The sequence below is a fragment of the Chionomys nivalis genome, chromosome 8 (genome assembly GCF_950005125.1).
Source record: "Chionomys nivalis chromosome 8, mChiNiv1.1, whole genome shotgun sequence".
Classification (NCBI taxonomy): Eukaryota; Metazoa; Chordata; class Mammalia; order Rodentia; family Cricetidae; genus Chionomys; species Chionomys nivalis.
Window position 1 is genome coordinate 21,229,836 of NC_080093.1, and position 23,652 is coordinate 21,253,487.

A 23,652-nucleotide genomic window follows, 5' to 3' on the forward strand; every position below is an offset into this window, starting at 1 on the left:
AAACAAAGCCCCTAAGCAAAACAAATATTCTATCAGTGACATAGTTAGATAAGTACCCTTAAAATAGAAGCAACACCCAGGCACAGAAGAAGATAAGGCAGGAAAGTGTGCAGACAGGTGTGCAACATCTGAGAGCAAGCAAGCAGTTACACAACTCTGCTGCATTGCATCCCGTGCGGGTTTTCTTTAAAAGAATTTTATTTTTTCGAATAAATTATAATGAACTTCCCAGTGTTCAATTCTGAGGAACAGCATCAGGACACTGATAATGGAAAGGAACTTTAATCATCTTATGTATCAGCGGGGCTTTTAACTAGGGGGAATTGATTACTTTTACAATAAAAGGTAATTAGAAATAAAATGATGTATCTTGTGGACAAATGGCACGGTGACAGGAACCATTTGAACGGTGGAAGGTGCTTCCAGTTTTATTTTTGAAGCAAACAATGTGAGACAATCTTCAGTTTAAAATACTGCTATTTTTAGTGAGTTAAAAGGATAAATTAACAATCAGAAGATATTTATGCTGTACTTGGATAGTGTAAACATCTACGAAAATAAAAGTGAATTTCGAAATTTAAGGGAAGTTAGATAGCAAAGTATCTGAGTCATCCAGCATGCAAGACCAAGCGAAGACACTAAGAGAAGGTGAGTTTACTTTTTCCACATGTTCTGTTAAATGACGCTGTCTCCCCTGGGCTCATTCTGCCAGGATTGTTGCCAAAAATGGACTTCCTGCTTTTCCTTTCTTTCCCTCTGCTAGAGCCAGATGAATTTAGAGTTGACAGGCCTGTTCTCATAAAAAGAAAACAAATAAGCCAAAAGCCACAGGCAAGAGAGCCCCACAATTTCCATCCTCATTAATGTTTATATTGAAGTCCTACTAGTCCCTTGTTCCACAGCACAGAAGATCCATTACACTTCAATATGGCTGATAACAGTATTGTAGACAATTATAACAAAGTTTATTTAATCTCTAGACAGATGCAACAAACATAGTGTGGTTATTAAAGAATAAGCCTTAAATTACAGCACACACACAACCACACACACACACACACACACACACACACTCCTAATGAACTGTGTGCCTGAAAGAGTATTAAAATTACACATACAGAAAATGCTACAGTTAAAATTTAATTCCTAGAGGCTAACAACTCAACTTGGGAAGATGGAAGAATGAGTATGAGCCAGGGTGTAATATTGTCAACATTATGAGCCTTCTGTATCCTTTGTTGAGGCCTTGTGGGCTTTCCCCCATTCATATTAGCATGCTTATTGCTCCTGTCTTTGATCAGTTCATGTTGAGGCAGTCATACTGATGAGACTTTATGAGTGTAGTTTCTGACATTCCTAGGAAACAGTCTCATAGTAAACTCTCGGGTCCTCTGGCTTATAATCTTTCTGCCCTCTTCCGTAGCTTTTTAAAAATTAATTTATTATTTTATGTGCATTGGTGTTTTGCTGCAGGTGTTGGGTCCCTTGGAACTGGAATTATTGGGCTCCACAATTCTGCCTTCTGATTGGTTGTGGTTTTCTGTAATGGCCAATTAAGGAATGCTGAAAGAGGGAAAAATATTCATTCCCAGGGAAGAGCACACCAACTGGTCATCCCCAAAACATATATACAAGTAACATTATACAGACTGAACAGGTTGTACTATATTTAGGAATATACATGCATGCATGCATACACATACATATGCACACACACATACACACACACAAACAATTAATGAAAAAAAAACAGGCCATGAGTTTGGAAGAGAGAAAGGAGGGCAAAGCAGGATGGTTTGGAGGGAGAAAAGCAAAGGAGAAAATGATGTAATTAGTAATTATAGTCTCAAAAAATGAAAGAAATAATTTTAAAAATCCTTCTGGCATAATCTTTGACCAACCTTTTTTTTTTATCTAAAAAAAAATGGGTGTGATTATAGGGACTTACTCACAGGGTTAGTCTGAGGGTTCAATGGGAAAGATAATATGATGATGATGTTTTATATCTTTTCTTTCTCATTCCTGGTGCAATCACTCCCTGGATCCTTTCTGTCAGGCACAGTGCCCGGTGCACAGCAGGAACTCAGTACATATTTGCTAAAGGGGAAAATGAGTGCACACCACAGACCCAGCTCTAGCATAAGAAGAATGACTTAAAGGCTCCAAGGAAGCCAGCTGACACAAAATCATCCCTATTGCCCATGGCTACACGGTTGGAGAGTGACTCCTTATGTTGCACAGTTTGGAGGGCTTCTTCAGAAAATGGTGACCCTTCAAAGAACACCAGCAGACGATCAGATCCAATGCTGTTGGGGTGGCCAAGAACCAGGGACCAGATAGCCCAGAGACAAAGGGTAAACAAAAGTCTATTGACTAAAAAAAAGAAGCAATGAAATGATCCCTAATGATATTCTGCAATACCATAGGTCCATGCCTTATTCAACCATCATCAGAGGAGCCTGAGGGGATGGAGGACACAGGAAGAACAAGGCCCTTTAAATCAGCGGAGCAAAGGTCATAGGAACTAACAGACGGAAGCGGCAAGCAGAGGGCTTGTCAGGTTTGCAACAGGCCCTCTGCTTATATGCTCTGGCTTTCAGTTTAGTGTTTTTTTTATGGGACTCTAGAGTGTGTGAACAGAGTGTGTGAACAAGTGGGACTCTGATTCTTATACCTTCTTGGGCTCTCTTCCTTCTGTTGATTTTATGAGCCAACTTTGATGTGATAGTTCTTGCTTTATCTTATTGTTTTTTTATTGTGTGTTCTGTTTCTATCTCCTAGAAGCCTGTTCTTTCCTAATGAGAGGCAGAAAGGGAGTGGGTCTGTAATTTGGAGGATGGGAATCTGGGAGGAATGGAGTGAGAAAAACTGTAACCAGGATATACTGATGAGAAAAGAATCTATTTTCAATAAAACCAGGGTGGGAGGGGGGGAGTACAGACAATGGATTCAGAAAACTAAGGCTCAGAGAGGATATTGGTCTTGGCCAAAACCACAGATAAGAGCCATGATAAATCTTGCCTAATAATTTTCTCTGGATACACACACACACACACACACACACACACACACACACACCTTGGTAAGTACTGGGGATATTTGATATCAGAAATAATCAGAGACTGGGGAGGACACAAACACATGCCGGTAACCGTATGCACAGGCCTGCAAAAGAAGACACCAAGATGGGCTGAAGACTCAGAAGACTCTTGGTCCTGGAATTTGGGAATTTGTAAAGGGGATTAGGGAGGATTGGCCAAACTGAGAACATTCTTATTTATTCTTTATAATACTGGTTGGTTCAGGGCCTTGCGAATGCTGGCAAGCTCTCAACCACTGAGCTGCATCCTCAGCTTGAGTATATTCTGTCTAAGCAAAAGGCCAGGCAATGATAAAGCCACAGACTTTGTCTGATGAGAGTTGGGTATACAGGGGGGCTTGCTGGGAACTATCCAAAATTAGGAAGGTGAGTAACATGAGCAAATACCATGCCTCCCTCTGCCCTTTTCCTATTAGAAGGAGGAGGAAAGGGTATGTAGATGCAAGGATTAAATGTAACTGAGAAACAAATCCTATGCAGACATAAAACATGAAGCCTCAATTATTTCCTTGATCCCAAGAAAGACCACATTTCTGGTAATTGAGACACCCAAGCTCTGCTTCTTGATGGACCAATGAATAAGTTCACAACTGCGCAAAAGTTATTTTACCCTATTTTTTGTTGTTGTTGTTTTGTTTTTTGAGACAGGGTTTCTCTGTGCAACAGTTGTGGCTGTCTTGGAACTTGCTTTGTAGACCAGGCTAGCCTGGAACTCACAGAGATCCATTTGTGTCTGTCTCTTGCGTGCTGGGATTAAAGGTGTGCACCACCACTGCTTTGCTAAGAGTCATTTTACTCTTAGAGGGGTTTGGGTCACCCTGCACTCAGTAAGGTTTTGTGGGGTGTGTGTGTCTGAATTTTTAGTACAGGGGATTGAATCTTGAGTCTTTACAAACACCAGAAAAGTTTACTGAGCTAATAATCCCACTTAAAAAAAAGTTTGAGAAAGGGTCATTTTAAGTTGCCTTGGATGGTCTTGAAATCATTCTGTAGATAAGCTTCCAATTCATAATCCTGCCTCAGCCTCTGAAGCAGCTGGACTTCAGTCTGTGCTTTTGGGACCAGACTAGAAAATGCTGAAAAGTGAGATTCACTGAAAATGATAAGGTAACATTAACTCATCAAACACAAAACCAACAAGGTAACAAAAACATTTCATAATTTTCTCCTGTACATGGGAAAAATTTATAACAGTTACTTTTTAGAAGTTATTGTATCAGTGACTCCAAGGACATAGTTTTAATTATTCTGAAAAAGGAGGTTAAAATTACAGACAGGGTAGAGAAACTTCAGTCTGTGTGCTGTGTCAGGTCGGAGGAATGGCTCACTGGCGAGAAGCACCTGCTGCTCTTGCAGAGGACCTGAGTTCAGTACCCGGTACTCATATAAGGTGGTCCACAATAGCTTGTGATGCCAGCTCTGAGGATCTGAGACCCTCTTCTCATCTCTTGGGGCATGTGTGAAGCATTAACATTCAAGTGCACACACACACACACCACACAAACAGAGAGAGAGAGAGAGAGGGAGGGAGAGAGAGAGAGAGAGAGAGAGAGAGAGAGAGAGAGAGAGAGAGAGAGAGAGAGGGAGAGAGAGCGCCCAAAATAATAAAAATAAAATCTTAAGAAAATAATATGTGTTTTGTAAATGTTTTAAAAACAATATACCAGGAACAATAGCCTGGTGTTGATGCATACCTTTAATCCCAGCACTCAGGAGGCAGAGGCAGAGGCAGAGGCAGAGGCAGAGGCAGAGGCAGAGGCAGAGGCAGAGGCAGAGGCAGGAGGCAGGAGGCAGGAGGCAGGAGGCAGGAGGCAGGAGGCAGGAGGCAGGAGGCAGAGGCAGAGGCAGAGGCAGAGGCAGAGGCAGAGGCAGAGGCAGATGGGTTTCTGTGAGTTCAAGGCCAGCCTGGTGTACCTAGAGAATAGTCAAAGCTATATAACAAACAGACAGACAGACAGACAGACAAAAAACAACTACAAGCTTATCCTGCACTTCAAGTCAGGAGTTGGCCAATGACCCCCTAACACTATCACAGTTCTCTACCTGGTATAACTTTATCTTTCCCGCTGAATTGAAACATCTATGGGAATTTGTGCTCCTAGTTTCCTCAATACTTAAGAAAAGACAAAGTCAGTCGAATTGTTTCTGTATTTCTAGTGTTACCTGTATTTATAAAGAATGAAATATGAAGCAATAGTGATATTTTTTGAGACAGGGGCTCACTCTATAGTTCAGGCTGGCCTGGATTTACTACATTAGACCACACTGGCTTCAAACTTGAGGCAATTCCCTTGGCTCTGCCACCTGAGTTCTGGGATTACAGGCTTGTGTTGGATTCTTGAACAATATGGCTCTCATACATGATCTGATGCTGACAGGTTAACTTTCTTTCTCTGTAATGAAATCATCTTTACTGGGGTTAAGTATGATCATAGCATACTTATTCATATGATATAAACCATGCCCTGTGGAACTAAAACATTTAAAAAAATTAGGTGTATGTACGTGTGCCTACTTGTGGGTATGTGGAACATGTGAATGCCTGGAACTCAGAGAGGCCAGAAGAAGGCATTGGATCGCCTGAACTGGAATAAGAGGTGGCTGTGAGCCATCTAATGTGGGTTGTGGGACCCAAACCTGTAAGACCAGCAAGTGCTCTTATCGCTGGGCCGTCTCTCTAACCACATAAAAAGCTAAATTTAAATGTTACCTCCTTGTATGTTTTGAGATATTTGCTGCATATTCATTTATATCTACTTCAACAGGATTTACTAGCCGATGAGCAGTAGTAACTGCCAAAAGGTTTATAGTTTCTAGAAGAAAACTTAAAATTAAGGAAATTCTATGATCTTTTTCTTATGGTGTATAAGATGGATACTATCTTAAGATCTACATCTCCAGTATTATATAAGGCAGTAGCTGACTATCTCTGTCCCCTTTGCCAGGTACAATGTGAGAAGTGGTGCTTGCCAGGACCTGACTTCAGCACATCTTGAAAACATGAGGGTTGGCATTTTGACTCCTTTGTGCAGGCTAACTTTTTTTTTTTTTTTGGTTTTTCGAGGCAGGGTTTCTCTGTGGCTTTGGAGCCTGTCCTGGAACTAGCTCTGTAGACCAGGCTGATCTCGAACTCACAGAGATCCGCCTGCCTCTGCCTCCCGAGTGCTGGGATTAAAGGCTTGCGCCACCATCGCCCGGCTTGTGCAGGCTAACTTTATACGATCCATATCCCGACATTCAGACAATCCTCAATCCTAGCACTTTTCCCTTCTCAGAAATCTTGGGCACCAGAGTTTTTTTTTTTTTTTTTTTTTTTTTTTTTTTTGCTTTGTATGAGATTATTTTTTGCTGACTTCTACCTTTTTTTCCCCTCTTGGTCTCCATTTGTGGGTCACACGATTGGGTTGATGACACACTGATAATACACTCTGATAAGAAAGGCAGAGTAGATGTTGTTTAGGGAAGGACTTTGGAGACAGACAGACTTTAGATTCAGAGATCTATCATTTACTAAATGATGAGTACACTTTTTTTTTTTTTGAGACAGCGTTTCTCAGTGTAACAGCTCTATCTGTCCTGGAACTCACTGGTAGACCAGTCTGACCTTGAACTCATAGGAGGTGGCCTGCATTTGCCTCCCGAGTGCTGGGATTAAAGGTGTGCACTACCACTGGTCAACTGAATACATTTTGGAAGCAGTTCATCACATTGAGTTCTTTGTGTGTCTAGAAATAGCCAAGTGGAAAAACTTCCTCCTTTCCTACAACTTCTCTCAGGTGGTTTGGGCAGAACCTCAACCCCACAGTTTAGGTGTGGGACTACAAAGTCCAGGCTAGCCTTGAACTTGTGGTGATCCTCCCAGAACCAGACATTCAGACTGCAGCCCTTCAGTCACAGGAGTTGGTTAAGGTTTGGGAAAATAACTCAGTGGGAAACAGTAGCACTTCTGCTGGAGGTTCTGAAGAAATCTCAGACTGAACCCGAATCTGGAAGTCTCTGGTGAAAGTTTGCTATTGCTCCCCCCCCAAACACAGTGACTGGCAAGAGAATGACGGAGGGACAGCATGTGCCCTGAACGGAACTGGACTGAAGACCTGAGTATTCGAGTGTTACATTTTTTTTAAAGTACATCAGCTGCAAAATTTCTTTCTTTGCTAAAGTGTGAAGTTTGCAAGTATGCTCTGAAATCTTGGCGAAATTACTTGTTTCTGAGAATTTATTCAGAAATGGGTGAGAGGAAGCTGGGATGCTGGCTCGTCAGTGAAGAACACTTCCTGTTCTTGTATAAAACCTGAGTTCAGTTCCCAACATCTGTATGGTGGCTCACAGATGTCCATAACTCCAGTTCCAAAGGGTCCAATGCCCTTTTCTGGTGTCTGAAGGTACCAGGCACACACAAGATGCATACATACCCACACAGACAAAACACCTCTTGAGTATAAGATAAACACATAATTTGAAAACTACAAGTGGAAATCCACTAACCTTGGGGAATTATTATGAAAAGTCAGAGATCATCTATGGGAATTATTTATTTCAGTCACACAGTTCAGTATTTATAATACCCCATTAGACAAGCAGTGCACTTTTAACCTTTAGTACTTTAAATGCTAGAGATGATATTGACTACTCTTACCGGGAAATTTTACTGCCTGGCAGTAGATGATGAGGTCAGAGAGCTCCGGTGCAATCTGCCTGCTTTCCTTTTTGTTCTGAGGGAGGTAAAACTCCTCTCCCAGTTCCATGTCATACACCTTTCAAGGGAAAATGACACCATTTAACCAGAAGGTGGAGTTCCCTTCTTCCGGATCCCCAAGCACTTTCTCTATATGTCTGCCATGTTGCTAACCTGCTTCCTGGTACTCAGTATTTCTTCACATTCATATGCCAGCACCTTTCTGAGGAAAAGGAGTGTGTCTAGTTCATTCTCCATGTCTCCAGGAAGAAGCCATTATCTTATACAAAGAGCGGTCTATGCACATTTGTTGAATAATTAAGGGATTGATGATTTACAAACATTGGCTTAGTTTTCTGACACTGCAGCTGCCTGAAAGGATATTTTTCAGTGTCTATAAGCGACGAGGCACCCGAGGTTGAGGCCTGGGTGCCTCATGTTATCTTGCTAACTCTTCATAATCTGCTTCCTTTTCTCTTCTTGGTGTAAATGACTTAAAAACCTCCCACAATTTCTTGAATAACCAAGCTGTCCTCTTGGCCCGAATGCCCTGCTGGGCAAAAACTTCATTCTTAACCAGTGTCTTTCATGACAGCCTGTCCTTGACCCTCTGACAATACAGTGAGATCACTCTGCTTTTTACTTCTCTCCAAACATGATTTCCAGGTCTGTCTCTACCACTAAGTCATCCATCCCCTGCCCACTCCCGTGCCTGCCACACACATACCTCCCGTAATCACTGACCGAGGGAGATAGTGCCAAGTGGCAGGCAGGTGTCCCGCAACATCACCACATGGTGCTTGGCCTTTGAGGAGTGGAGTCCCAGAAGAAGGGGACAGACTACCACAGTTTAAGAACCCCATGAAGAAGAACTGTTTCCTATGTTTCGGAACCCCATGAAGAAGAGCTGTCTCCTACCTTTCCCTTACTGCAAGAAGAGTTATCCGCTTTCTTTATCCTCTTGGGGATTTCTTCATTGTACTCAAACTGAAGCTTGTCAGCACACGCTTTGTTTTCAGGTTTGTCTTCCAGAATATTGTCTAGAAATGAGTTATTAGGCCTCAGTGAGAAAGAACCGAATGTGTCCTTCAGGGCTCTGTGAGAGGGTGTCCAGCCACCTGCATGTATTTCCAAGACTGAGGTGCTGGCTACACACTACTAAAACAATCTTGAAACTTGGGTTATATATTTAGCTTCCATTTTATAGGCTCATTCACCGGTAGTTTTGGTACCATTCAGACATAATCTAAGTGAAAAGGCTCATCTTGCACAGCTGGTTGTTTCCTGTGTCAAGAACCTGAGGGCATTTGTAGGTCTCAGGAGGAGCTAGTGGCTGAATCATTTCTAGGTGGCACATTCATGATCCAGCCTTCCTCTGAAATGAAGCTATTTGCTTCTTGAAATGTCAAAGCCAATATTCATGGGAGAAGACTTATGTTATGCATGATGCAAAGCTTCCCCGAATTAAATTAATTGGAAAGTAAAGTTTTCATGATTGTTGTTTTTAAGTTATAATCTTAAGAATGCAAATATTTTTAAAATTTATATATTTTTAGTGCATTAACATTTTGCCTGCATGTATACCTGTATGAGGGTGTCGGATTCCCTAGAATTAAGCTACAGATAGCTCTGTGCTACCATGTGGGTGGAATTGAACCTGGGTCCTTTGGAAGAGCAGCCAATGTTCTTAACCACTGAGCCATCTCTCCAGCCCCAAGAATGCAAATATGTCTAAGCATAGTAGATAAGCTTAGATTTTTGCCATATTTCACATCTCTATTTAGAACAAGTGTAAAAGTCTGAAAAGTATATTATGATTGTACTATTTTAAAGTGAAAAACAGGAGAGCTAGTATCTTATTCTAGATTTACCCTCATTTTGGACTACAAATGCTTAGAACAAAATATCCTTATAGCAAATCAGGGCCATGCAGCTTACCAAGAGAGCAACAATTTCACTTCATTGCTATGCACAGAAGTGCCACAACTTCATGCTAACCAGAGTCAAGACAGTAGAGACATAATGCAGACATCCATGCAGTTAAAATACCAGGTTCAAACGGTGTTTACCTTCCTGACTGTTAGGAACAGGGGAAACAGTAAGGAGATCTGCTACAGAGAAACAGAATCAGAAAGAGAACACAGGTATGGAGAATTAAGACAGAGCCAGATAAATCGAATGAAGGTGTGGAGCAAAGCATTGGTTACAGCAGCTTAGATCACGAGTAAACAGGAAGTGTCTCAGAGACCTAATATTTTGACTGTCACAGATACAAGGACTAACAATAAAGGAAATGCAGCCAGTCCTGGTCCTTGGGCAGGTAGTGAATGCAAAAGGACCAGGAGTTCAAGGTCATCTTCAACTGCATAGAACATTCAAGGACACATTGGGCTGTATGAGACAATGTCACAAAAAAAAAAAAAAGAGCAAACATTGTTAATGCTAATCATGCCATAAGCTGCCCACTCGTGTTACTAGTTAATGAGGACTATAACATTCCGGACTCATCTTTAATTAAACTCAGAGAGATGACGGAGGCACTGCAACCACTATCAAAAGCAGGTTTGCTAAGGCATTTAACGGTGGCCTATGTGAGCTGTCATGGGACAAACTTCACAAGGCCTATTTGGAAACCAGCTAGCCAGAGGGATCTTTTAATAGCGGCAACAGTAGACTTTAGCTGTCATAGGTCCCAGATGTTTGTGTTGGAAGTGTTTGTGTGTGGGGGGAGGGCAGATGTTTGTGTTGGAAGTGTTTGTGTGTGTGTGTGGGGAGGGGGGGCAGATGTTTGTGTTGGAAGTGTTTGTGTGTGGGGGGGGGGCGTGGAGAGGAGGCCATCACCGAACACTGGATAGAACTTTTTCATGACATATTAGAGAGACTTATGGCTCACAGTGATGAGAAATGAATGTCTAAAGTCTCACACACCATGGGAGTAGAGCCCGGCGGGCTTCCGCTTTTAACAAGTACTCTACCCCAGCTTAAACAATGCATACAACTAATTCAAAAATTCAGTGGGGAGCAGAGTTAAATTTTACTCCTCTGCACAAAACTAAACCGGAAAGATCTTTCTCTCCTCGATTCATTTTGCTATTTGCAAACAAGCAAACAAATAAATACTGAGAATGATATTTTAAAAAGACTCCATTTCTGTTCTCAAAAGTACAAAAAAGCCCAAGAGTAATTAATGATTGAGAAGAATTTATATCCTGGAGGATCAACTTATTACAGGAACAAATAACACCTGAATTGGCTGATTTCCTTTCTCTCCCTCCCTCCCTCCCTCCCTCCCTCCCTCCCTCCCTCCCTCCCTCCCTCCCTCCCTTCCTTCCTTCCTTTTCTCAGTCTGTGTTTCTCTGTATAGCACTGGCTGTCCTGGAACTCACATTGTAGACCAGGGAAGCCTCAAACTCAGAGATCTGCCTGCCTCTGCCTCGCAAGTGCAGGGGTTAAAGGCAGCAGATTGGCTAATTTCTTAAGTATAATTTTTCATTTAATCTCTGAATCAATTTGTTTTGCTATGGGGTATGCGTGGGTCAGTATAAAACTTTTTAAATTCTCATGACTTTTTTAGGACTAGGATGTTAATAGATTGTCTTGACTCCATTCAAATTTTATCTTTTTTATTACCTCATGGCATTTCATACCAAATAAGTAGGCCTTTAACTGATGGCATGAACCAATCAACTATTATGAAGGCTAAATTTAAATGGATATTACTCAGTATCGTATTTAGACTGTCACCAGTAATGAAGGCCCTGAACTGAACATAACTGGAAATAAACATGAGATGAGAAGCTGACATGTGGGGGTGGCTTAGTGGTCCTTACATCAGTGGCTACTGGTGTGGGGATAACTACACATTTAGCAAATAGTCTACTTTAAGCAGCACGTCTGTGCCAGGGATTACAGGGCCTTTGTTACAGGAGGCAAATGCCCACCACTGAGCCAAACCCTCAGCCCAATATACAATGCAATGTAGGAGATGAAGTCAGGAGGATCAAGAGTTCCAACCCAGCGAGGACTAAACAAAAGAGACACTGTCTCATTAAAAAAAAAAAAGTTTGGCATTTTCTCATATGAATACAGTTGCCTTTCAGGGGTCAGCAAAGTGAAAGCCCACTATCAGGAATGTTGCAGGAGAAAAATTTTGTCATCTCCTGCTAATAACACTAGTTACATGCAACTCTGACTTAAGAAGAATGCTTCACTAGTAACCTTTAGTTAACGTGATTTATTTGACTTTTAAAAATTGTGTCATTAGCCATCGCTCACGCTTTTCTCTTTGGTGGGGCTGGAAGGAAATGTCTGGTTGGTTTAGTAATCTGAGAACAGGGAGACAGGAGAATGAAGCTCCTCTGTTCAGTGCCAGACTGTCAGAGAGATAGTATGACAACGAGGGAGCAGCAAAGCTGTCCCCTGAGGAAGTCGCAGGAGAGAGGGGGGATTTAGGCACAGTCTGAAACGCCTGCCAAGAACTTCTACCACTTCATAAACGCAAAGGCTGAAAATGTGTGTGTGCACGTGCACATGTGTGCATGTGTGTGTGTGCGCGCGTTTGCTATAATTGCACCTCTTCCTCTACACGCCCATTTTAGGAATGACACCCCCACACTCCTCTTCCCACTGCTTCCTGTGCTGTCCCTATCTTCCTGGAGTGTGGCTGTGATACTTAACAGAACCCCTCATCTTCCTTAGTCCTCACTAAATGACTGGATTCCCAGACTCCCAGACATTATTAAAATAATCTCTACTGCTTATCTATGGAGTTACAGATTTATTTTTGGGGAAAAAGAAAAATCACCTAAGCATTTCCCTGCTCACAGAAGTCGGCTCTGTTTCTCTTACCATCAGAAAGGGATTCATAATCATAATCATATTCATCCTCTTCATCTTCCTCTTCCTCATTACTGGCAGGTGGGGGGTTGGTGTTCCCACCAGTGAAAGCCTGTGCTTGCATGGATGCTAACTGATGAGCCTGTAAGATAGTAAGAATTAAAGACCGCAATGCAACCTACTGAGCTTCCACCTAAACCTTTAAAATGCCCACCTGGTGCTAACGAGGGCGATAAAAGTGGATTGTCCCTTTGGGTTCGCTTGAGAGAGGAAGAATGTATATGGATGCAATAGAAATGGTGCCCTCACTGGAGGCTTTGATTCCTCATTTGGGCCCACAGATAATGAAAACCACCATAGCATCTTGGATTTCATTTTGTGTCGGTTTCTTGGAGTTACCCACTTCTCAGGCACACAGGCATGACAAATCACTCAAGCAGTGTCTACCTAACCAGTCTTAGCTCCCATCAAGGCTGAGGAACAGAGAGCCTTTCCTCTTAAGTCACCTTGGATTCTCAGAAGAGTAGAAGCTCTATGAATAGACCTCCCCTTTCCCCATGAGGGCAGGTATCCACGATGGAAGGCTGCTCCCTGAATCAGCAGTATTCTTCCAAGGATCTCGCTGTCCCTCAAGGAATAAGGACTTCTTAGGACCACCCGACAGGTCTAGAGCCGAGACAACAATGAGCTGACCACACCGTTACCAGGACTGGTTAACAATGCACACCTCTTGTCTTCCATTTAAAGCGGAAGCTCCTGCCAGTGCCCTGAAGATGGACTTGGGGTCCCTGAGTTTCTCCATCTGTTCTTTCTCCCAGGGGAACCACACTAAGTGGGTCTCTTCTCATCACACCATTATGTGAGCTTCTAATTGACACATTGAGAGCCGGTGGTTGAGCTCAGCTTGTTGGGGCTGCCATAGCCTAGGCTTTGACCCTAAAACCTCTGGATACAGCTTTTTAGGCAAATGTCAATATCCTTGAAGAACTTGGGAGCTATTACGAAGAATCACAAGAAACGTGTGTGTGGTGTCCAGATTTCTAGGCTCTTTGGAAAGTCCTGCGAGATAAAACTCTGATGCTTGGAAAACTAGCATCAGTCCCAAGGGACTGAGTGAAACAGCCTGTCAACTTTAGAGCAGGAAGTCTTAGCTAAGAAACCATTTTTTTTTTCTGTCTTAAAATAATATTGAAAGTCCTCTGACCTAGAGAACAATGCTAGAATCCCCGTGGACGAGCAGACCAAAAGAACAGTTGCTAGTTTAGAAAACACTTTTTCAACAGACGTTATCTGAACTATAAATCAAAATAACAAAACAAGCGTAGAAATGTTAGGAAACCTGGGGTTAGATAAATGGCTCAGTGGTTAAGACTGCATATGTAAAAGTTCAGTTCCAAGGCCGGGGAGATGGCTCAGCAGTTAGAGTACTCGTTCTTGCAAAATATCTAGTTTTGATTCCCAGTACCTATGTGGTAGCTCACAATCACACGCATAACTCCAGTTCCAGGGGATCTGATGCACCAGGCTTGCTCACAGTGAATAAACATACATGTAAGAGAACACTCATTCACATAAAATAATATAAAATCATTTTAAAAAATAGTAAGTTCAACTCCAGGGGGGTCTGATGCTTCTGACTGCCACAGGTACCTAGGCCTGCAGTCATGTGCACAAGCTCTCTCCATGTCTCTCTCTCTCTCTCTCTCTCTCTCTCTCTCTCTCTCTCTCATACACACATACACACATGCATGCATACACACACATACACATATACATAAAGGTAATAAAAATAAATCATTACAACAACAAAATTTTAGGGAATGTGTCAAAAACATGTAATAGTGGGTCAAGTGATATTTTTGAATAGGATGAACAGAAATAAATCTTGGAGGTATTATCAACATCTGTGAGATAAGAAAAAAAACTCTGTCATTTCTCTTGGTAAAAAAGACACACATCAGGTATTGTCTAAACTACTGGGTTTCCTCCCTATATTGATAATCAGAAGAACTGCTAAATTCCAGTTAGAGATGATTGAAAATAAAGATATAAGCTATCAAGATGGCTCAGCGGTTAAAAACACTTGCACACAAACCTGACAGCCTGAACTGGATCCCTGGAACCCATGACGGGGACAGAAAACTAACTCCTAAAGGATGTTCTTTGACCTCCACATGTGAACTCTCTCTTTCACTAACAAATTAAATAAAAGACAGTAAAGACACAGATTGTTTTCATTTCTATTCTTGGACTCTATGCTGGCTAGCTTTTTGTTAATTTGACGTAAGCTAGAGTCATTAGTGAAGAAGGAGCCTCAGTTGAGAAAATGTCCCCCTCAGACTGGTCTCCAGACAACCTGTAGAGACTGTGACCAAGCCCATGGGACAGATTCTTGATTGATGACTGATGTAGAAGGGCCCAGTTCACTGTGGATGGTGCCATTCCTGGATGGTGGTCCTGGGTGTTAGGAAAACTCAGATTGAGCAAGTCGTGAGGAGCAAGCCAGTAAGCGGGACCCCTCCATGGCCTTTGCATCAGCATCTGACTCCAGGTTCCTGCCTTGAGTTCCTGCTCTGACGATGGACAATGCACTGTGACCTGAGAGCTGTATGCTACATTAAACCTCTTTCTCCAAAAATTGCTTTTGGTTGTGGTGTTTTACCAAAGCAATAGAAACCTAATTAAGACAGACTCCCTTACTTGTAGCTATGGACATTACCAAAGTTATCATATCTTTTTTCATGATAGGGTTTCTTTGTGTAGCCCTGGCTATCCTAGAACTCGACCTGTAGACCAGGCTGGTCCCACACTCAGAGATCTGCTTGCCTCCGCCCCCCACCCCAAATGCTGGGATTAAAGGTGTGTGCCACCTTACCACTAATTTTACTTTTTGAACATTTAAGAAAAATTAGAAATTACATTTATTGATTGATTGGTTGAGTGTATATTGTGTGTGTGTGAATTTATGCTACCGCATGTATGGAGTTCAAAGAACCACTCCAGGGAGTTGGTTCTCTCCTTCCACCATATGGGTTCAGGGAAATGGACTCAGGTTGTCCTGATTGATTGCATATGCTTTTACATGCTTAGGCACCTTATCATCTCATATTCCCTAATTTTTAAAAAAGAAATGTGGTTGTATTATCTTTATAATAAAAATGTACAAATAGGGAAGATACAGTGGAAGCTGTGTCCACATCTAGATAAAATATTCTACAGTGCTGGCCTAGATTATTAAATGCTCACTGGCTAGGCTTAGATTTCTCAAAGTGGGTTTAGGGAGGTTTGTGGGTGTTAATGGCCAGCATGGAAAAACTGAAAGCTTAGCCACAAAATGCAAGGCAAGCCCGGGAACAGCAGCTTAGCCAAACACAACTCAGAACCAGGACTCCACAACCTTCTTTAAACATGCTAAAGGCGTCTTGATCGCCAGTGCATCATTTTGCATTTTACCCCGTCCCCTCCCCCTTCCTCCCTCCCTCCTTCACTGGAACAGTATGCAGCATTCTCTCAGATTTCCTTTTATACACATACCATTTATGATGATCTAGGTCACAGTGTACTTGGTAATCATTCTATATGAACCGCTGCTTCTAATCTACTCCTATGCTCCTTTCTCCTTTTTTCCCCATTTTTTTTTTAAATAAAGTAAAATGTAAAACAAACAAAAATTGAGAAGAAGGAAGAGGAGGAGGAAAGGAAATTGTCTTCTGGAACAGTGTTCTGGAAGCAACAGCATCCCCTGCTGGGAGGCCGGTCCCGGGCATTTAAGGCAGGCCAGTTAGTACATAGACACATGCTAACACCTTAGTTAAAAAATTTCACTACAAAGTCCATGTGCAGTTCTTACAGCTTTCGGGGCTGAAGTAAATGCCAGCCTCCTGGAGAAGCCTTAGAGTGAGATGCTCATAGAGAAGGTCTGAAGCTTTCAGACCTTGGGGAGCTTCATCTCCAAAACAGAGTCATCTGGCTTGTGCAGTGGTTCTCAACCCTCCTAATGCTGTGACCCTTTAAAGCAGTTCTTCATGTCGTGGTGACCTCGATTATAAAATTACTTTTGTTGCTACTTCATAACTGCAATTTTACTACTGTGATGAATTGTAATACAATTTTTTCTTTTCTTTTCTTTTCTTTTTTTTTTTTTTTGGAAAGAGAAGTTTGCCAAAGGGGTCGACCCACAGGTTGAGAACCACTGGGCTAGTAGGATACCTTTCTTTTCAAAAGAGACAAGGGTCTCACTGTGTTTCTCAGGTTAATCCCCAGTTCTTGGGCTGAAGCAACCATTCTGTCCCAGCTTTCTTAGTAGCTAGAATTACATGGACACACCACGGGTGCTCAATAGAGTTAATATTTTCAATTCTTTTAAAATAATTTGATTGGGGCTGTTCAATTGCAGGGGCATGCACGCTGTCCTCAGTCCTTCCATCTGTCATCTTCTTCCACTGGTCTTCCCGCCTGGCTCCTGAAGGTGACTGGTGGCACAACTCTTGCTGGCCTTCAGGATATAGGAATTATATCCTATAAATGTTTTAACTTGTGATAAGATTTTTAACATTCTTAGGAATGTATAGGTAAGCATGGGAGCACACACCTTCAAGTTCAATATTCAAGAGGCTGAGGCAGGAGTCACACATCAACCCGCTTAGAACGAATTAAACAACGGAGGAACATTTTACATGGGTACAATTCACAAAATAAAACTTGTGGTTAGTGGGAGGAGAGAATCTATCGGTGTATGAATTAGAACTCCCTAAATCAAGTGTATCAGTTAAAGGATCTCAAGGTTCATAGCTATGCAGCAAATCATTTGAAAAGTCTAAATGACATTGATTCCCTTGTCCCAAGCCCATGGCAGACTCCTAACTTGCTTAACCAGGGAGGATTACCTTTTGTTTTAGGATGTCAACTGGTGTCTGATGGGCCTTTAGCTTCTTGTTTTTAAGAAGCACTTTCCTCCTAAGTTGGTCAGGTGAGGGAAGCATTGGGTCGTCTGAGAAATCGGTCTCGAATAGGAATTTAGCCACCAGCTTTTCTCCAAACACACTCTACAAAGCACAAAGGGAAACACACCATCAACGCTGTCTACCGCTACTTGATAAATACATTTACATCCCCTAAATGTACTGGATAGCTCATTTTAGTTAGCTGTTTGAGAAACCCCAGGAAAAGGAACTAAGAAGAGGTTGTTTATTCTCCTGGCAGTTTCCTGCCGGAAGGAAGGGGGATGTGTTCAGGGCAAGGGGGAAGGCCTAGGCCAGACTGTAGAGGGAGCCAGCTGTGATGACTTAGGAAAATGTTCCAGAGTCTAATGCATTAAAGAAGAAAGCAAGCAGAAATTTGATGAGTGGCTGTGGTTTTGCAAAATATGGTTTAGTTCTCTGTGAACAGAAGAGACAAGAGGCAACAGGGAGGATTTGTTCCAACAATGGATGAAAAATAGATACCATTTTCATAAGGACTTATGAGCACTGGTCTCCAAAGAAGGTTGTCTCTCTTAAGGAGATCATGGGTGGAAGGTAGACACAGGGTGATCATTCAAGATAAGAATAGAAAATATGGCGATTTTTATTTCTAGCTATTTTTAAATAAGCAAAACCAAAAATTTCCAAGTGCAGGCTAAAGCAATATGAAAAGCCAAGGTGTTGCTGATATTCATATTGGAGGACATTTCTGTTAGTGCTCCTTTTGTGAGAGCTCCATTTCTACAAGTGCTTCTCCCACTGGAGAAGGGGGGTGTCTTGTGGAATAATCTGCTCCTTAACTGTCTGCATTACGTTTCCCTTGTATAAAGAAGTTTACTATTAACACAGAAAGTGTTCTGAACAGTCTGACTTGCTAACTTGGATCTCTATAATCCAGTGTGGGTCACAAGAATATGTGACTTTCCTGGAAACAGTTTCAGTTTTTCCACATACAATTGCCAGGTGACATTTTGGAGAGCTGTCTACCCTCACCTCCTGAGGCTTCCTGGGAAGGGTCAGGAAACCAGAAAACAATACCTATATTGAAAAGAGGGACCATTCTAGAAAAAAGCCTAAGCTCTCTGAGCAATGCCAGTTTTTCAGGTCTTTACAGAATATGCCTCATGGCTAAAGTCCAGCTGTGTTGTGGTCCACATCTGTCCTGTATAGATACCACCACCAACTGAAAGACAATAGTGTCTTGGAGGAAGCTCACCTTGAAGATTTCTGCCATCTTTCGTTGTTGAGGCAATGAGCAGTGGTTCTCAATGGATATGATAATTGGGAGGTCAGAGGTGATGAAGGCACTGCGATCGATGGCTTCCACCACTTCCTGTAAGAGCCAGACAGCTCCTTAGAGTCAGGTGTCTGTTCAGGGTAGTCAGACAGTTGGGACTGAGCCACAGAAAGTGTCTTAATTGTCGCATTCCATAGATTCTGGGCAAAAGCAGTTTTTATCTTTTCAAAAGTATAGGTGCCTCTCTAAATCTGTGGGAGATTAATTCCAGTACCTCTGCAGATACTGGAATCTATATGATACTCAGATCTCATATAAAAATGGCATAATATTTACTTATAATCTTTATAAATATATCTTCCTATGTACTTCAAATAATCCCTATATATGTAGAATCCCCAGTATAATGTGAACATACTATTTCCAAATAATGACAAGAAAAAAATGTGTACAAATTCATTACAGACATAATTTTACCCCACTTTTGGATATATATACATATATATATATATATACACACAAACATATACATACATATAGTTGTATGGTTGAGTCCATAGATTGAGAACCCATAGCTAAATTTACAAACATTAAACAAAAGACTAGGATGTTTTGTATAAAAACATCACATATTGAGCCTTGTTTCTATATTACAAGTAACAGCTGTTACTATGCTGAACTGAAAAAAAGACCTAGTACATATCAAGAAAGAATACCTTAAGACATTGTTTTTGTTAAAAGCATACAATATAATAAAGCCAGAGACACACTGAAACAGTTAAAACTGTATTTGTAGCAATATGGCATACACCATAACTTTTAATGATAAACATAAACCTTCACCAAAATACAGCTTTATGAATGATAAATAGAAAATGAGTTGAAAAATATATATTTTATCTACTACCCCATATAATGGTAATATTCCTTCCCAACCTTGCTCTAGCTCAGAGAAAAATGATGTTAAGTAGCTTAAGACCTTCTGAGGGAGGAGCAACTGCATAGCTAAACTAATAAGCTATGTAGAATATAAAATAATCCAATAAGGCCAATTGTCCAAGATAATCCATCTTCCCAGATGGAACTGGTTCTTGTTACTTTCTAATGGTGATTACTTTCTAATGGTGATTACTTAATCATCTCCTGACATCAGGACATGTTCATGATAATTTCCTTTGTCAGCCAAGAGAGCAGAATAACTGGCCTTTAATTTCTCTATGAAGAGAACAGTCTCTGTCTTTATCATTATATCATGTGAAAATAAATAGCAACAATGTTATTATGTACCAACATGAGGTAACAGTTGTTACTATAGTTACATAGGGAATTTCATAATAGCTTTTTTATTTTGTTTGGTTTGGTTTTTGTTTTTTTGAGACAGGGTTTCTCTGTATAACAATTCCAGCTGTTCTGGACCTAGTAAGAGACATTGTTTTTGTTATAGCATACAATATAATAAAGCCCAGGACACATTGAAACAGTTAATACTGTATTTGTAACAATATGACATACACCATATCTTTTAATATGAGTAGATTAGGCTGGCCATGAAGAGATACACCTGTCTCTGCCTCCTGAGTGCTGGGATTAATGGTGTGTCCCACCACCACCTGGCGAGGAGTTCTTGATCAAATCCCAGAAAGAACAGACCCGTTCACACCCCCCACAGTATCGCAAACACTCTGAAGGTCTTTCAGAGCTATCACAAGAACTTAAGGTGTAATTTGTAGAGTGATTTACTTAATGAAGATAATGTCCCTGAGATCTGATGGGAAGCATTACCTTGAAGGGGATCTTGGTTGTCAGTGTATGTCCATGATAAATAATGGGCATGCCGTCATCTCCATCCCAGCAGTCCAGCTCTATGCTCCTGCATCCTTGCAAGAGGACCTGTGTGACCAATGAAGGAATCCACCCAGATGATGAGCACCAGGAGATAAAGCTTCAAACTGAACCAAGCACACAGTTCACATCAGTCAGCATTTGCACTTATGGATAAAGAAGATGGGTATTAAGTAGAAACAGATAATTGGCATTTTTGGGTCAAAGATCATAATTAATACGGGCTCAGGGATGGAGAGAACCAATCAATGTGAAAAAAGTGTTTACCAGAAATGAAGACTGTTGGAATGTAAAGGGGGTGTAAGAACATGTCATCTCTCTCTCTTTTCTTTTTAAAAGTATCTTTCGTTCTTTGAAATGAAATATCTTAAAATTAAAGGCTCCCCCCACCCCCCGCCGTGTTCTTCCACATGCAATCCCCCAGACTTGTCCCTAATGCTGCAACTGAACACCAGCTGCACTCTTCCTTCCCCAGTGCCCGCATCTCCTGTGGAGGCCACAGACCACCCCTTTCTAACCTCCACCCCCTCACTCCAGCAACTCCAGCAGTAAGCCACAGCCCTTCTCCTCTCTCTCTGTTCCACCAGATCTAATCCCCCAGTCTCCTCCCTAGCACTGCAACAGAATGCCAGCTGCAGCTTTCCCGCATCCCTGCCCACCTCTCCTATGAATCCCATAAACCATCTCCTCCTAACCTTCCTTCCCCAACTTGTTGCTTTGTCCCAGACCCCAACTCCAGCAGGCACCTCCTGCTATCCCAAGGGCTGCTCTTCCCACGGCGGCGGGAACAAGTAGACTTCAGGCAAAGCCACACCTCTCCTACAGCTCCTGAAATCTAATCACCTCAGTCTCATCCAGCTCTGTTGCTGGAAACCTGCTGCAGTCTCCCTTTCCTCTGTGTCCCAGTCCCCAAGGGATCGGAAGATCTCCCTCCAGCCTTCCTTCCCCAACTCATCCCAGCTACCCTGCCTCCCACACCAGCAGGCATTCCCTGTGAACACACCAGCTGAACAGACCAGGAAAATAGGCAATCACAGGCTTTAAAAATCCAGAGGAGAAACAGAAACCAAGGAATAAACCACCCACTGAATAAAGACAAACTCAGAAATCAGCACCTAGATCTATCAGCAGCTCACACCGAGATTCTTAGGCGCCAGCATAAAAACACAATCAATTACAGTCGGGGTGACATGTCCCCGCTATGGCCTAGCTAACCTGCCACGGCAGGTTCTGAATACTCCAATATTCAGAAGCTGAGGCATAAGAAAAATATAAACCTTAAAACCAATTTAATGAAGATTATGGAGGTCCTTAAGGAGGAAATTAATGAATTCCTTAAAGAAAGCCAGGAAAATATACAAAAACAATGTAAAAAAATAAGTAAAACTGTTTAAGACCTGAAATTAGAAATAGAGTTTTTTTTTTTTTTTTTTTTTTTAAAAAAAAAAACAACAACTCAAACTGAGGGAGTTCAGGAACTGAAAAATTTAGGATTTCGAACATGAAGTACAGAGGAAAGTTTCACCAAGATGACAGCTCAGTTGTTAACATCTATGCCCCAAACACAAGGCACCCAAGTTTGTAAAATAAGCACTACTACAGCTCAAATCACACACTGACTTTCAAGCATTGACAGTGGGGATTTCAATACCCACTGTAACCAATGGACAGGTCATCCAGACAAAAGCTAAACAGAGAAATACTGGAGCAAACAGATATTACAAACCAAACAAACCTAACAAATATTTACAGATTATTCCACCCAAAACAAAAGAAGTACTTTCTTCTCAATACCTCATGGAACTTTCTCCAAACTGACCATGTTTAAACACAAAGCAAGTCTCAACAGATACAAGAAAACTGAAATAACTTCCTGTATCATATCAGACGACCATAGATTAACATTGGATATCAAAAATAGAAACAACAGAAAGTTTACAGACTCATGGATATTGGAACAACTCTCTACTGAATGAAAATGGATCAAGACAGAAATAAAGAAATTAAAGACTTTCTAGAATTTAATGAAAATGACTACCCAAACTTATGAGACACAAAAAGGCAGCGCTAAGAGGAAAGTTCATAGCACCAGGTGCCCACATGAAGAAATTGGAGAGATTCCACACTAGCGACTTAACAGCACACCTGAAAGCTCTAGAACAAAAAGAAGCAAGCTCACCCAAGAGGAGTAAACTGCAGGAAATACTTAAACTCAGGGCTGAAATCAATAAAATAGAAACAAGGAGAACAATACAAGATTCAATGAAACAGAGAGTTTGTTCATTAAGAAAACCAAGATAGAAAAACCCATATTCAAACTAACCAGAAGATGGAGAGAGAATATTCAGATTAAAAAAAAAATCAGAAATGAAAAGGAGGACATAACAACAGACACCAAGGAAACCTGGAGAATCCTAAGGACATATTTTTAAAAACCTGTACTCCATCAAATTGGAAAATCTAAAATACATGAATAATTTTCTTGATAGTTACCAAAGTCTGATCAAGATCAGATAAACAATTTAAGTGGACCTGTAACCCCTATTGAAATAGAAGTAATCATTAAAAGTCTCCCCCACCCCAGAAAAAGCCAGGGTCAGACAGTTTTAGCACAGAATTCTACCAGATTTTCAAAGAATAGTTAACACCAACACTCCTCAAAATAGTCCACAAAATAGAAACAGAAGGGACATTGCCCATTTCATCTCATGAGACCACAGTCACCCTGATACCCAAACCACATAAAAGCTCAACAAAGAAAAATAATTATAGACCATAGAGAATTTCCCTCATGAACACAGATGCAAAAATGCTCAATAATGTACTTGCAAACTGAACCCAAGAATGTATCAAAAAGATCAACCATCATGAGCAAGTAGGCTTTATCCCCGAGATACACAGATGTTTTAATATATGAAAATCAGTAAATGCAATCTACCATATAAACACATGAAAGAAAAATTCACATGATCATCTCATTATATACAGTAAATGTCATTGA

The 23,652-nt window shown here is 41.3% G+C and overlaps 1 protein-coding gene across 3 annotated transcripts in view; it reads right to left on the bottom strand.

Annotated features, from left to right (window-relative positions):
* The window catches only part of Plce1 (phospholipase C epsilon 1), a 269,128-nt gene that overhangs the window by 22,400 nt on the left and 223,076 nt on the right, over positions 1-23,652 (bottom strand). For all 3 annotated transcript variants that reach the window (XM_057778052.1, XM_057778051.1, XM_057778050.1), the window contains exons 17-23: positions 20,592-20,699; positions 18,789-18,905; positions 17,498-17,656; positions 12,624-12,753; positions 8,694-8,815; positions 7,737-7,854; positions 659-790 (exon numbers count right to left, since the gene is read on the bottom strand). In XM_057778052.1, the coding sequence (XP_057634035.1) occupies positions 659-790; positions 7,737-7,854; positions 8,694-8,815; positions 12,624-12,753; positions 17,498-17,656; positions 18,789-18,905; positions 20,592-20,699 (886 nt within the window). The remainder of the gene's footprint in view (positions 1-658; positions 791-7,736; positions 7,855-8,693; positions 8,816-12,623; positions 12,754-17,497; positions 17,657-18,788; positions 18,906-20,591; positions 20,700-23,652) is intronic.